This window comes from Equus caballus, chromosome 1, assembly GCF_041296265.1.
Source record: "Equus caballus isolate H_3958 breed thoroughbred chromosome 1, TB-T2T, whole genome shotgun sequence".
NCBI lineage: Eukaryota > Metazoa > Chordata > Mammalia > Perissodactyla > Equidae > Equus > Equus caballus.
This window is the reverse complement of record NC_091684.1, coordinates 95,339,720-95,356,008: the sequence shown is the minus strand read 5'-3', so window position 1 is coordinate 95,356,008 and position 16,289 is coordinate 95,339,720. Positions and strand designations below refer to the sequence as shown.

Below are 16,289 nucleotides of genomic sequence, written 5' to 3'. Positions count from 1 at the left end.
CTCTGTAGCTTCTTTGTGTTTTGTCTTAGGTATAATACCTTTATTATGACCATGCTCAGAGCACAGAGCCCTCCTGCAAAAGCCACTTTTTTAGTGAAACACCACATTATTTAGTAAAACACCTTCCATCTGTTGTTATATGCCTTGTTGATCAGCATCAGCCAAAGCTGTCATAGTTTTGAAGATGAGTTGAATTAGTAGTAACTTTTATATTTGCTACCCACTCCCAGGTAATCGCTATTTAGTATTAATATTTTTAAAAATCTCTATAGATCACACAGAGGCAATGTGATACAAAATTCTCATTCTCCGCCCAGATTCAAATTATTCTATAATAGACTTTTATTAGATGAGATAAATTAGTAGTTAGTTATCAGGCATAAGTGAAAAGTCTTAGTAAGATGTTATATTTCTCTGATAAAGAGCAAAGTTTGTTACATTTCCATTCAAAAAGGATTAGTTTGATAGTTGCTTCAAGTGATAAGATAAAAATATTTGCTGTTGAAGAACTAAAACAATTATAGAAAAAATGTGGTTTCTTAGAGATTGCTAAGAAGGATTGCGGAATAGTGTTAGTGGAAATAACTTTGACTTTAGCTGCAACTTTATCTTGAATTGTGTCTCGGGAATGTAAATTTCTCTGTATCTTGGATTCCTTATTATAAAAGAGAAATAATAACACTTATCCTAGATATAAACAGGAATTTTTTAAGCATCAAATGTTATGATATAGATTTAAGTGCTTTATACTGAGATGAAGCTACTCAAGTTGGAACAGAAGAATGAGTCATCTGATCTTAACATCTGATAGATATTTAGTCTCCGTTTTTGACTTGGTCACAAGGTTTAGAAATAGATTTTTGCTTTAAGTAACTGGTTACCCAACCAACAGTGACTTAAAGATTTATTTTTGACATAGATGGTAGATGTTTGCTGGTGTTCATTCGTTAGTTGAGTCAAGGTTGACATCTCTGTAATTTCCTTGGCTTTTCAATCATAATTACAAAGTGGCTATTATCTGCATGGAGGAAGGAAAGGTGGAGAAGGGGTCAGCACTGGCCTCAACTGGACCTTATATTAAGAAAGCAAAAGTTGGGGGAGTGACTAGGGGAAAGCCCCTACCAAGATGAAAGCTAATTGGGGCAGGGTTGGGGGTGATTCTCATCAAGCTGGCACCGCAGGAAAGCAGATAGCAAGGGCAGAGTGAGAAAACCCTGAGAGCAGGGAGGAGAAAGCGCCCCTCCCACCCCTGCCCAGCACCTGCTGTGGTGCCTGGGATCTCCACGGATCGCAGAGGGCTCAGGATACGCAGCTCTTGACCCTCATCCAGTGGCGATAGGTGGTAACTGTGTCCAAATAATATCACAGTGTGCAAAAACAGAGGCACGCCTTCTAACAGTATCACAAATTATGTTAAATCTCCAGACCAGAGAGGAAATGACAAGTACCCAGAAATCAGTCCTGAAGACAGAAATATGTAATCTAAATGACAGAAAATTCAAAATAGCCATCATCAAAACTCAACAAATTAAAAGAGAATGTAGAGAAACAATTCAATGAGTTCAGGAGCTACTTCACAAAAGAGATTGAAACTATAAAGAAGAAGCAATCAGAAATATTGGAAATGAAAGACACAATCGAAGAGATAAAACAAAATAGGGATTCCCTGAACACTTGAGTGGACATCATAGAGGAGCTTATCAGCATAATTGAAGATAGACATGTTGAAAGGCTCCAGACAGAGGAGGAGAGAGAAGTAAGACTAAAAAGAAATGAAGAAAGTGTCCAAGAAATATCTGACTCAATGAGGAAATGCAACATAAGAATTATCGGTATTCCAGAGGGAGAAGAGAAGGAGAATGGAGCAGAAAGCTGGTTCAAAGAAACAATAGCAGAGAACTTCCCAAACCTGGGGAGGGAGATGGAAATCCATGTGGAAGAGGCTATCAGATCTCCTAAATATGTCAACGTAAAAAGACCTACTGCAAGGCATATAGTAGTGAAACTGGCAAAAGTGAATGACAGCGAAAAAATACTAAGGGCAGCAAGGCCTACAAAGGAACCTAAAAATAACCTACAAAGGAACCCCTATCAGACTTGCGGCAGCTTTCTCTGCAGAAACCTTACAGACTAGGAGAGACTGGAATGACATATTCAAATCTGTGAAGGACAAAAACTTTCAGCCAAGAATAGTCTATCTAGCAACAAAGGAAACAAAAGGAAAAATAAGTGAGGCTTCATCAAACTAAAGAGCTTCTGCCAGGCAAAAGAAACTAGGATCAAAACAACAAGACAACCCACCAATTGGGAAAAAATATTTGCAAATCATATATCTGACAAGGGGTTAATCTCCATAATATACAAAGAACTCACACAACTCAACAACAAAAAAACAAACAACCCCATCAAACACTGGGCAGAGGAGATGAACAGACATTTTTCCAAAGAAGGTACACAGATGGCCAATAAACACATGAAAAGATGTTCACCATCACTAATCATCAGGGAAATGCAAATCAAAACTACACTAAGATACCAGCTAACACCTGTTAAAATGGCTGTAATCTCTAAGATGAAAAATAACAAATGTTGGAGAGGGTGTGGAGAGAAGGGAACCCTCATAATACTGCTGGTGGGAATGCAAACTGGTGCAGCCACTATGGAAAACGGTATGAAGATTCCTCAAAAAACTAAAAATAGGAATAGCATATGATGCAGCTATCCCACTACTGGGTATCTACCCAAACTATTTGAAAGCAAAATCCAAAGTAACATATGCACCCCCATGTTCACTGCAGCACTATTCACAATAGCCAAGACATGGAACAATCCAAGTGCCCATCGACTGATGACTGGATAAAGAAGATGTGGTATATGTGTATATATGATGGAATACTACTCAGCCATAAAAAAAGATGAAATCATCCTATTTGTGACAACGTGGATGGATCTGGAGGGAATTATGCGTAGCAAAATAAGCCAGACTGAGAAAGACAAACACCAGATGATTTCACTCATGTGTGGAAGATAAACAAACACATGGACAAAGAGAACAGTTCAGGGGTTACCAGGGGAAGGGGGGTGGGGGGTGAGCACAGGGGGTTTAAGGGGGGCACTTGTGTGGTGACAGAGAAGAAGTAAAGTACAACTGAAATTTCACAATGATGTAAAACTATTATGAACTCAAAAAATAGATATAAAAATGAAATCATCTGAAAAAAATTTACTGAAGAAACAACTATATGTATATTATTAAAGTTAATTTCACCTGCAAAAGTACCCCTAGAAACTAACTCCCTGCCAGCAAATTATATCTTATTTTATTGGGTAAACAAACAGTTGCTGGGGCCCCTAGGAAACAAGGAGACGGGGATTGTCACAACTGGCTTACATTAATCTAAATCTATTGGTCAGGGCTGGGCACATTTCCCCCCCATACAAAATCAGAGTTTGGTTAGCTAGGAAGATAGGGAAAATAATATCCATTGGGCAACTAAAAGGATCTGGAACAGATTTATGTCTTCTCTCAGTTAAGATGTTTTCAGCTATAAGGGAAAAAAAAATTCAAAATAGCTTAAACAATAAGGAAAATGTAATTTCATGCAACAAGAAGTCTGAAGGTGGGGGGACTCCAGTTAATTAGTTCGTTGGCTCATCAAGTTCTTTCTCTCTTTCAACTGTGCTGTCCTTCACATATCAGTTTAGCCTTAGGTTAACTCACCTCACTGCCACAGTGTGGCTGCTGAGGGGCCAGACATCACAGGCAGATGTGGCAACTTCGAGTTGACAACATTCAGTGGAAGAAGAGAGATGGATGTCTCTCTTGTCTCTCTTTAATTGGTAAAGAAATCTTTCCGCAGCCACGTCCCCTGCCCCTCTTCCCACCAACATACTTCCTTCTAGTTTTATTGGCTAGAATTTATTATAAGCTCTTGTGTAAACAGTGGCAAGGGGAGTGGAACAAAAATTGTTGGATTAGACAAACAGTTGTCTCCACTCAGGGTATGGCTATGCTTCCTTGGATCACATGGAGGAGAGGCAAAGACTTAAAAAATATGTGTGTTGTCAGCAAGGTAAAGGGGAGAACACCATTAACAGTATCTGTTGCAGGGTGCCACAGTTGCCTCCCTGACATCATGCATACCCTTTCTCACATGCATGTACCAAAAGTGCTCCTGTCGATGTGAAATGTTCAGTTCCTCCTCAAAGGGAGACGGAACCCAGAGTTTCATCCACTGAGTGCGTTCAGCCACTAATCCAGGACTTCTGGGTAGCCTGTAGCCTTCTCCATCAGGTCCAGATGCACCTCTTCATGATCCAGCAGTGTGTGGCTAAAAGGGAAATTACTGATGTCCAGCACGCCCGTATTCGATGATGAAGAAAGAGGATAAGTACTGTGTGAACTCCTCTTCACAGGAAGGCAGACTTAGAAACAGCCTTCAGTAGCCACTGCTCTATAGCATACAGAGAAGGAAAACTACATTACTGATTCCTGCCTATGTGCAACGATATCCCATTGATCTCCCCAATTCTCCTACGTTTTGCTTTCTGATTCCCATTGTAGACGTTCTTTCCTCAGGATGAGGGACGGGGAGTTCCTCTGCTTTATACAAAGGAAGCCAATAGATTACTGGAAAAGTAGGAAAAATTATTTAGCCAGGAATAAAAATCTAGTAAAATCACTGATGCCAAGCATTGCCATTAATAACAAAGGAGCATGGTGTAAATGTCCCTATATATAGTCACTTGCAGCTTTCAGCCACTTGTCTCTGTATTTTTGTATATTTATGTGTTTTTCTGAGTTGTTATACTTGAGCACGTGAGCTATTAAATATTTTTTTGTGTGTGTTTGTTTTGAACTATAACCTATAGTCTAGCCTACCCCAGGCCTTCTAATTTTATGCTTTGTAAACACAAGACTTGTGGGTAGAAAGAGATGAGCATGTTCTGGGAACTGACAGAAGACCAGTGTACCCCTGAGCCTGATGGAGGGGAGTTGATGCTGAAGAGGTGCACAGAGTCCAAATCCTGCTGGACCTTGGTGGGCAAGCAGGAGGCCGGAGGTTGGCTTTTCTTCTGAGTGCATGTGAAGACATTAATTGGTTTTAAGCAGGGGAGTGACAGGATCAGATTTATGTTTATGAGATAAGTTTGGCTGCTGTGTGGGAAATGGATTGGAGGGGCCAAACACAGAAGTAGGGAGATTAGCGTATAGATTCTTATCTTGCAAGTGACTTGCTATGATGGGCCCCCCTAGTAGCAGTGGAGTCGGAGAAAAATGGAAAAAATGGAGATATCTTTTGGAGGTTGAGTCAAAAGACTTGGGAGGACCAGGTTTGTGGAGAAAAGTCAGGAGGTCCATTTTGGACAAGTTAATTTTGAGATACTTAAGCAGGTCCAGGCTGGAGGGATAAATCTAGAAACCATCAACAAAGAGATTTGTTTAAACCATGAGGATGGGTGCTGTCACCTGGGGAGAGAGTGCAGACAGGCTGTTGCTAGCGACTTTTCTTTGCATCCATGCCTCTGCTTAGTGAAATCTTAAAACTTTAAGATGTAACTCAGATTTCATTGCTTTTGACGCTCTAGGATGAGTCTGTGTTGTTAGCTCCTTCCTTTGTTTATGTAACCCCTTTGTATTATGTCACTGTTCGCGTTGTGTTTCTGTAACCCCTTTGTATTATGTCACTGTTCGCGTTGTGTTTCTGTAACCCCTTTGTATTATGTCACTGTTCGCGTTGTGTTTCTGTAACCCCTTTGTATTATGTCACTGTTCGCGTTGTGTTTATGTGCTTATTCCCCATCCCCCTTTGCCTCCTAAGTTTCTCAAGGACCAATCGGTTTCCAGCGTTCAGTAACTTACTGTGCATAGTTGGCCTCTAATTAGTGTTTTGTTAAATAAGTGTTTGAGATAATATAAATTCCAGGTGCAAATTATTGTAATTAAGTTTTTATCTCATAAATTCAAATAGTATTTCAGGAAGTTACACATTTTAACCGTCATATAACTTTGAATTTTCCAGCCATCAGTGATCTCAGTGTGATCTTTGTTGTTAGTAATATCTTCATTTGTATACTATTTTATTTTTAATTAAGCACATTATTTTACATTCACTTGATCTATATATAACCTCTTGGTTTGAATTGGGCAGGAATTATCCTCACCATTTTTTATAGATAGAGAACTGAGGTTGAGAGAGTCACTTATCTCTGGACACGTTTGGGACTTGAACCCTTGTCTTCTCACTGTGGTTTCTACCACACTATACTGCCTTTCCTGTGTATCATTAGACTTTTGAAAAATCAATTGCTTGTGGTATGTTATCTGCGTGTGCACTCCTTACTTAAATCGATGCTTCCTTCTGTTACTGTAATGGGATTTCACAACTGGGCAAGACACCTCAGATGTCCTTTAGTCCTAAGGTCCTAGTGAGTGAGGCCTGGAGAGGTGACATGGCTCATCCACAGTTATCCAGCTAGCTGTTCTGTGGTAGCACCATTCTAGACCAGAATCCGCGTCTCCTCATTCTAGCCCAGTGGACTTCTCCCTTCCTGCCCCCTCCTTTTTTTTCCATTTGATGTTCTTAACATAAATGAGGTCTTTAGGTTTTATAGCAATTTTGAGAATTAAGTGAAGATTATTAAAATCCAGGGCATGCGATCACTGAAACTTATTTAGCAGCACATTGTTTTCCTGTTGTCAGTGTGTGTATGTGTATTATTTTTTTTCTCTTTTCAATAGTTCATCTCACCAGTATGGCTAAATTTAAAGTCAAGTCCACGTTATGCCTTGAACCACTTATTTAACATTTATAAATGAAATACACGCACAGTTCTCTTAGTATTTCATACCTGTTTGGCTCTACATTTCCTTCCCTGGAGATCAACCCTCCAAGGACTAGCCTGGCCGATTTCAGCTGATTCAGAGGGGAGAAAGAATTACTTAAACATTTTTTAGTTCTGTTCTGCTTTCAGCCTGAAGATCCAGTACCAAATATGACAGTATCTGTCATTTGAGGCTACGAGACTCTCATGTAAGAGTACAGTTCTGTTTCCGTAAGCTGACTACTGCCCTACAGTAACCTTCAGCTCTTGGCAGCATAGTCTGGATTTGAACCAACGACCTTGAAATAAAGGGCACCAGATAATATGATTAGTCCCCATGCTCTCACAATTCCCTTACTTAAGCAATTAACATCCAAAGCAAGATGCTTAGTAACTCCACTTCCACATAGAGGCACAAATGGAGGACTTATTTTTTTAAGCTAGTCACAAGTTGTGAACCAAAGAGTTTAAGAAAAGAATGTAATTTGTCTATTTCTTAATGATTGGGAACTATCTCAGCTTTCCCTGAAATCGCCTCCCATTCTGTACCTTCCTTTACGCACTATGACCATATTCTGCCCTCTGCCACTACTTGTCTTTTGCGAATGCAAAAATTGTGACAGTCGTCTCCATGTTTCCCACAATACCTGGGACAGATTTTCTGTGCATAATAGGTTATTAATAAGTGTTAATTGTATGAATGAAATTTATTTTTAATGAAAGAAAAACACGTTAGCTGCAATTCCTATGATAAGAAAGCTTAGAAACTTATCACTGAAAATTGAAATGAAAGAATTAGCTTTTCAGACATGGTTTGTTTATGAATTTCGTGTTTGAATACAGGGCAGAATCTAGACAGTATGCTCCATGGTACTGGGGTGAAGTCAGACCCCGAGCAGAAGAAGTCAGAAAATGGAGCGACTGTGGCCCCGGAGGACACCTTGCCTTTCTTAAAGTGCTATTGCTCAGGACACTGCCCAGATGATGCTATTAATAACACGTGCATGTGAGTATTTGATGCAGCCCTTCTTGAAGCTCTGAGAAAAGGATTGCATTTAGTACTATTTTAAGAATTGTTTACATTGTCAAAGTTTTTGTTTTTTTCTTTATATGGTATCTTTCCAAAGGGCCAAAAAGCTGCTTCTTCTGTATATAGGAACATTTATTACTCTTAAGTGATTGATGGTTACTTTCTTAGAGTAACACTGTAATTTAGCTTTTTAGAGGAGATAAAAGGAATCTGGTATTTGTCTAACATTTTAAGTTTATTTAATGATCTTTTTAGCAGGAAGTTATTGATACTCGTTGTAGAAAACTTAGATTACCGAAACCATGAAAATTCATAATTTTCCTCATAATTCTAAATTGGTTGAATATCTATATTGGTTGAATAAATTGGTTGAAATATCCTCATAATCCTAAACCTCATAATTCTAAATTGGTTGAAATATTTTACAGATATACAAGAATGATGTTGTGATATTTAATTTTATTTTCTTACAAATGAACTCTCCAGTTCAAATCTGATTTATATAACCATTTTAATTTTCCTACTTAATTTTCTGTTAGCTGTTCAACACATAAATTCTATTCCATATCCTTTGGGGACATTGAGGAATTAGCCAAAAAAATTCCCCAAACAACTCAATCTTAACAGTCAGTTAATTGTCTCCCTGTTATAAAGGTAGTAGTATCTTGTTTTATACTTTTCTAATAAGTTTATGCTCTTTGACTGTGACCAGATATAAAGCAAAAAAGTATTATACATGTAAAATTTTGAAAGTATATGGTGGTTCATCACATCTTAGATTTGTTGTTTTCCTCTGGTACAGTTGACTTTATTGTGACAGACTGGCTGATCTGTCATGGGGTGTGCTCCCCACTATGTCACCAGGTAATTTCTTGCTGAACTTCTTGTCATAGTGCCTGCCTGATACGTGTGGGCTGTTTGTCGGTGGCTTAGCAGCCCAGAGTAAAACTGTATCATCAATTTTAGCAGAATTTCGCCCCACACTTAACGTTTTCTCTTTATAGAAAATGATTAATTCTGCAAGATTCTTTTAAGTAGAAGCAATACACTTCCTGATATGAATAAGTAGGAGCACAAAAAAGATTTTAGAAGCTTCTTCCTCCCCATTAAAGTCTAAATGAACATATTAGGGGAAAACTCCAGGATATCAGTACTAAAATGATAAAATTTCCTTAAATATAAATACATTTATGTTAATGTCTTGAAAATCTAGCTTTTCAAAAGTTCTCCCTTTTTCCTAGGTAAAGTGCCTCTCAGGATCTTAGTCAGTCTGTTCTTCCCAAATATTCTTTTCTTTGTCATTGAGTCTGTTTTTATGTTTCATACAAACGTTTTTTATTATTATGTACAGTATGTGAATACTGAAAATCTTAGGGATAAAGAGAGGCAGTTATTTTTAAGTATATTTTTTAAACATTAAGATTATTTACATTATAAAGTTTTACAGATCAGCTTTCTGTGATCACGTGACTGATTAACAAAGAAAAGTTACAAAATAATTCATGTTTGGAGAACTTGTTTAAGAGAAATCCTTTTCCACTTGCTTTCAGGTTCTTATTGGACCTTTAGGTTTTAGTTCAGACATGACAACTTTCATTTGCCTTAAAACCCATATGGTTTTGCCAATAAATCACACACAAATGTAATTCTGATTCAAAAAACAAAGTACTAAAAGCCATCAGTACCTGGTCACATTCATACTGAGATTTAATTAGTACTTTCTGATGTGAATTTATGTTTTTCGGAATTTTTTCTTTTAGAACTAATGGGCATTGCTTTGCTATCATAGAAGAAGATGACCAGGGAGAAACCACATTAGCTTCGGGGTGTATGAAATATGAAGGGTCTGATTTTCAGTGCAAGGTAAGGTCGAATGTAAGGCCTGTGGAGTGAAGCAGGGAGGGGCCACATGAAAACCACCCACCTCCCCAGGAGAAGTGCGCCTGCTCTGCACATCGCTGTGTGTTCTTGTGAGCAGACATACTGGGGAATTACCTCTTTCTTCAAGTAATCTCATTGTGGTACTAGAAGTTCCAGATTATTTTACTTTTAAACATCATCCTGTTTCTAAATTGTCATGACTGAGAAAACTTATTTGTGGATCATAAAATTGACTGAAAAGACTTCATGGTGATGGGCAATGATGTTTGCCTCGCTCTGAGACGACTCAGAAACCTTCAGTCCTTGTAAGGAGATCTCAGTGGAGTTACTTTAACAGTCGCGGTAAAGGCATCAGAGGATCAGTAATAAAGAGTTTCTGAACATCTTAACAGCCCTGGGTTTAAACCTAATCTCTTCAAAATCCCACATAGTACTTTTGCCGCAGGGGGGCCTTCCAGTGTTCTTGAAAAGCGGCTTTAGATAGAACTGTTGATATACAGATTTAAGCCTTGGCTATTTTAGAAAATTATTCAAATTACTAAGAAATTCTTAGAATTGATAGAAACCTGAAAGGTTACATGTTTCAACCTCTTGGCTAATGTTTGGAATCCTCCCCACGTTTGTCTCCCAGCACACACATATATTACAGCCTGTCGATTTTCTCTGTGCCACATCTTTCTAGTGATGGGCCCATTACCTCCCAAGACCACCTGTTTCATCTGTAGCAAAGATCTGGCCTGACCCGTAGAAAGCTCCTCCTCCCGGTGCCTCCAGGTCTCTCTTCCCTTCTGCCTCTCTGGACCGTAGGGAACAAATCTAATCCCTCTTAAATATGACAGCCCTTTACTGTGTGAGGAACGTCTTTTGTCCTGCTTTCATCCCCATACCCTCTAGTCTTTGCCCACTGGAAATATAGCTGACAGTGACCTCAACTGCTCCTTATATGAACAACTTTTAGAGTTACTCTCCAGTTTTTCCCTGTAATATGCAAATTTGAGTGTGGTCTGACCAGGAGAAAAGCAGAGTAAATAACTCCTTTCCCTTTTTCTAAATACAGCCAGATCTCCTGTTAGATGTTTGATTGTCACACCGCGCTCTTGAAACATACCGAGCTTTCTGTCAGCCGGAACCCCGTCTTTCACTCATGCTCCTGTGGGCTGCATCTCCTCATTCTTTATTGGTGCTGTTGGCTTCTTGACACCAATAAGGAGACAGGAATGGGATGAGTTTTGTTATGCAGTTATCCTGTACTTGTCCATGTTAGATTTCATCATGTTAGAATTCGTCCTTTGCTCTAATTTGTCAAGATTTAGAGGGACGCTAATTTGGTTGTTTCTTCCAGTTTTATGCTGTTTGCATATTTATCAACCACAAACGCCATACATTTTTTAATCACTTACAAGTTATTGAAGAGAACTACACTTAGGGCACTGAGCTCAGCAGTAGTAACCAAGGTCTTGCAGGCCGTCTAACCAGGAGTATCTCAAACTGAGTTCACCAATGTAAGTTAGTTGTGAAGCTTGACAGTCTGTGTTCAGATCCGTGTGCTGCCGCCTGCTAACTGAAACTTGGGGCGAGGAGCTTTGCTCTCTTAGGTTGCTTTCTCATCTGTGAGGTTGTTCTAAGGATCAGATGAGAGAGCACACAAGTAAGGAGGTTAGCACAATGGGCAAATGTAAAGGCTTGATAAATGGAGGTTTTACCACATTGCTCATGTAACAGAGCAGGCTCCGAGCTGGGTTGTGCATATCCCTGTGTGTGCACAGACTCTTACACAAGGATCACATAGCGCCTGGGGGGTTCTGAGGGATCACTTTACAGATCCTAGACTTCCTTAGGTCCTAGTGCTTAATATTGATCTGCCTGAGAACACAGCTTCTCAAGCAGTTGCTCTTTTCCTTCCTCTCTTTTCACAATCACCCTTCTCACAGTTTACAGATCAAAGGGCTGGAATGTAAAACCTCAAATTTCCGGAAAATGTTACAATTTGAACTCTGTCATTGTGGGAGATGTGGGGATATCAAAGATGTTTGCATGTCAAGTGCTTTTCAGGTTTTTGCTTTCAACCAAATTGCTAGATCGTTGAAAATAATTTTTGTTAATAGGATCATTATGGGAGTTTTAGCTTATGATTGGAAGATCTTTAAAGAATTATGGGACAAGGGTGTAACAAACTCCTTTCGCTATCATCTTATTGTTTATGTGAACAAAGTATCTTAGTACTGACCCAAAAAAAAGGAAAAAAGAAAAATAGGGGGGCTGGCCCTGTGGCCAAGTGGTTAGGTTCACGCACTCCACTCCGGCGGCCCAGGGTTTTGCTGGTTCAGATCCTGGGCCCAGACATGGCACTGCTCGTCAGGCCACACAGAGGTGGTGTCCCACAACTAGAAGGACCCAGAACTAAAATAAACAACGATGTACTGGGGGGGTTTGGGGAGAAAAAGCAAAAAGAAAAAAAAAGGAAAAGGAATAAAATTAATGCCAAGCCTTCTCATTCTAGCAATAAGTACTATTTATCCATGAATTTATTAACTAATTTTTTAAAGTCCTAGCCATCTTGTACCTTTGCATAAAATGTTCTTTTTATGTTAGTATTTTAATAAAGATTATAATATGTACATTGTTTTGATCAATTTTATACTAAATGTGATAACTCAAACCAGAATAATTTTTTAAGACATTGTCACAGGAAATAAGATACATTAATTTATGTTTATATATATTTATTTTTGTGGAGAATTATATATCAAAATATATTACATTAGGGCATAATTGTTGTGGGAGACATGGAAAGGAAATAGGAGTTCAAGGAGAAAAAGATAACACTAAAATTTTCAGTTGTTAAGCATTCATTCATTCATTTTTGTAAAGTAATGATAATGGGTGTCAAAATGCTGTGTTATTTAGATTCTACTGAATAGATTTAAGAATGATGTGACACTAAAAAAAAAGTCATTATGTACAGTAAACCAGGAATTATCAATACATTCTATTATGGTAAAAACAATTCAAGTGTCAGCCTAAAAATATATGGGGAGATACGTTGTTTTTCAGAATTCTTTTAGGGGTTACACAAGCGAAAAATGTTGACCATCACTTCCCTAACCTTCTGTGTATCTTGCAAAGATCACTGCCCATGTACCCAGCACCCAGCCTGGGGTGAACAGCTCTTGCACTTGTACCCTAAGCCTTCTCCCCCCAGCGCTTTCACATATTGCCAGGTTTCAAGGAAAACTGGTTCAAGTGATAATCACCGTGCTGCGCCCAGACCTTCATTCCCCCTGCCAGTCTCTGCTGGTAAATCTAGCTTATTCTGTTTCTTCCTGTAGAATGAATTATTTCTCAGAAACCACGCTCCATTCCTTGTAATTTGGCTTCAGTTCCTTCCCCATGTACCACTCTCTTCTCCCCCAGTTTCCCGCCCCAGCTCGCTAAAGAAGTTTAAGTCAGAATCTCCTATTTCATGAATGCCAAGTGAGTTTTTCCCCACAAGCATTCCTATTGCCCACATAAATCTGGAGACACAAATGGACTTGGGCAGAGGATGGGAGTGGGGAGTGGGGACCAGGAAAGTTTGTGTCACCTTCGTAATCTAGACGCATCTGACTTTTACCTACCCAGTTAACCTGCATAGGAAGGACGTGAGGTGAGTCTGACGTTGCTGGTTCTTGGGGAGGCCACATTGAGTCTTCTAGGGGTTTATAAGCATTTTTGGCTTGTTCTGTAATCTTGGCTGGGATCCGTGTCAAGTTCACTAGAGGAGGAAGAATTATTTTATTGAATATTTACCATTTGCTTTTAATGTGCTAGGTACTTGGTATATTGTACCTCATTTTCTCCCAGTTACCCCACCTGGCGGGTATTTTTTTATCCTCCATTTTATAGCAGAGGAAACTGAAGCCCAGAGAGGAGTAAGTTCATTGTTCAGGGTCGCCAAGTTAGTAAGTGGCAAAGCGAGGATTTAAGCTATTGATTCCAAAGGACTTGCTTTTTGCATAAGACTATGCTGCCTCCGGTCTGTTGTTGCCACAGTCAAATTTCTTTCCCTTTTCAAGAAAAGTAATATAACATGTAGGTATCTCGTTTCCAGCACTGCTTGTGTCTGAAATCTTTAGATCATACCTTTCAGCCCTCTCACAAGTGCTCTCATCTTCCTGGGATGTAATTCCCCTGGGTCAGAAAATATGCACTCACAGAGTACAGAAACGCTGTAGGGTCTCTTCCTACACCTGGGGTGTCGGTTCCCACTTGCTGGTGTCTGATCTGCCTTCATTCCTGTAATCTTCCTTGACGGAGAAGACTGGAACAAAACAGGAGTTGAATAATTGTACATTTTCTTTGTCCTGCATTACCTGCTGTTTGTCAGCAAGCCACCCATGGCTGGGTGGTCTTCCAGCACTGCCAAAGAAATCCTTTCTTGGTTTTCTTCACATTTTCTCTTTCTCAGGGCTAAGCTCGTTTTGAACTTAGCCTTCCTGAAAGGATGCTTCGCGCTTTTTTTGTTCATCTTTAGTTACACACTTTCGTCCCATCTTTCGCGTGTGTTTTCTCTAGATCTGGGATTATTTGAGAGTCACCTGTGTAACTCCCAACATATCTTTCTTTTCTCTTTCTCTCTATGGTCATTTAAAAGTAAAAATTGTTAATTCAGTTAAAAAGTAAAACGTACTTTTGGAGGTTTCCAAATACTCCTGACCCATCTTCCTTGATAGAATCTCAAGTCGTGGACTCGTGTTCACCTTTTTAAAGTAATACCTGATTATACTGAGGTTTTCCCTTTCTGGCCATCTGATATTTAAGAATAACACAGTCAGTTTCTGCTTATGTTCTTGCTACTTCTACAATGACAAACAATTCCTTTCTGTTACTATTTTGGTCCTGGATGGCACTTCTCCCAGGCACTGCTGAAATGTCATCATTCAAGTTAAGGACTTGTCAAATATGGTACTATTAATCAAATAAACCTTCACACATAATTGTTGATACCTGTTCCCGTGACTACAAACTTTTTCTCGTCTGTTAGGGACACATCTCCCATCTGGCTGGTGGTCTCTAAAAACGTCTCAGGAATACTGTTTCTATATTTTGCCCTTATCCTCACCCAGTATGCTTCAACTTGCTTCATCGTTGGGTTCATTAGTTTCAACTCTGCTATTATATGCAGAATCTACAGTATCTTCTACCTGCTTGACCTCCTTTCCTAACCCGTCTCTTCTTCAGACTAGGACATCCTCCACGTTTTCGTCTGAGCTAAAGTCTCCTCCTTCTAAGTTTCAGTACTACTACGAGATCGTATTTACCCTACTAGCTTATCATTGTAATAAAATGTATTACCGTGTTTTTTAGGAAGAGATCTCATGACTTTAATTTCTATTTTACTAAAAACAAGTGAATAGTAGTATATTGAGATGTGTCAGTGTTTTGATGAAAAATACTTAGAAACTTTTATCTATAGTTAAGTTAAAGTTTAGTGTTCTAGCACACCATCACAAACATATGTTCTCTGTAAGAAAAACCATTTTACGGTCTTCAAAACACTATTTCAGCACAAATTCTAATTTTTCAGTAATCTTTTTTTTTACACCTAAAATTTGCAAGTCCTTTTCACTCACTGAATTAGAAATTGTGTTTTATGAATATTTTAAAACTTCGTTATAAATCAAATATATCAGACTCTTTCTAATTTTGTCCTTATGCCTCCTCCAGGATTCACCAAAAGCCCAGCTACGCCGGACAATAGAATGTTGTCGGACCAATCTGTGTAACCAGTATTTGCAGCCTACACTGCCCCCTGTCGTCATAGGTAGGTGAGCTGAGAAAAGCGTGATAGTGATTCTCAGTAAAGTAGTTCCTCTGGTTTTAACAATAAGCAAACTTTCTAGAATTTAGCACTACAAATTATTTTTTCCTTTTAAGATGTGATAGAAAGATAATATGTTTCCTTGGTTGTTTGCTTCCGTTGTCAGGCCCATTTTTCGACGGCAGCATTCGATGGCTGGTCGTGCTCATCTCTATGGCTGTCTGCATAATCGCTATGATCATCTTCTCCAGCTGCTTTTGTTACAAGTAAGAAGATAATTATTTTGATGCAGAATATTGTGTTGGATATTGGATGTAAACAGTTGTTCTTAAAGCCAGTGGGCAGAAACCATTGACCACTGAATGTGTTTCAGAAACCATCAGCTTATTTTCTCTGATTATATCTCATTTAATTAACTAGATTATAATTTTCTTAAGGGAAAAGAGAACTTTACTGCCTGTCAGTTGATTAGACAACTTGATACTTCTTGTTTTGTTCATGAGTGCTTATGATTTTCTTATTTATAGAATATTGAACTTTCTTATATCTGAATGTTTAAAACTTGTATCAGGAAACCAACTATATTATCATTTTTTAGTTATTTGGGCTTCAGAATTGTTTTCATTTAGTCATGATTTCAGAAGGTAGTTGCCTTCGTAAACTTCAGTGATAGAAAATTCTCTTAAACTGCAATAATAGAACATCTCACTGGCATATGAATAGACAGGTCAGTGGAACAGGTTACCCGACCCG

The 16,289-nt window shown here is 38.8% G+C and overlaps 1 protein-coding gene across 4 annotated transcripts in view; it reads left to right on the top strand.

The window, feature by feature from the left end:
• BMPR1A (bone morphogenetic protein receptor type 1A) overlaps positions 1-16,289 on the top strand; it is a 140,033-nt gene that overhangs the window by 101,190 nt on the left and 22,554 nt on the right. For all 4 annotated transcript variants that reach the window (XM_023648646.2, XM_070230012.1, XM_070230007.1 and 1 more), the window contains 4 exons: positions 7,669-7,831; positions 9,616-9,718; positions 15,443-15,539; positions 15,703-15,802. In XM_023648646.2, the coding sequence (XP_023504414.1) occupies positions 7,669-7,831; positions 9,616-9,718; positions 15,443-15,539; positions 15,703-15,802 (463 nt within the window). The remainder of the gene's footprint in view (positions 1-7,668; positions 7,832-9,615; positions 9,719-15,442; positions 15,540-15,702; positions 15,803-16,289) is intronic.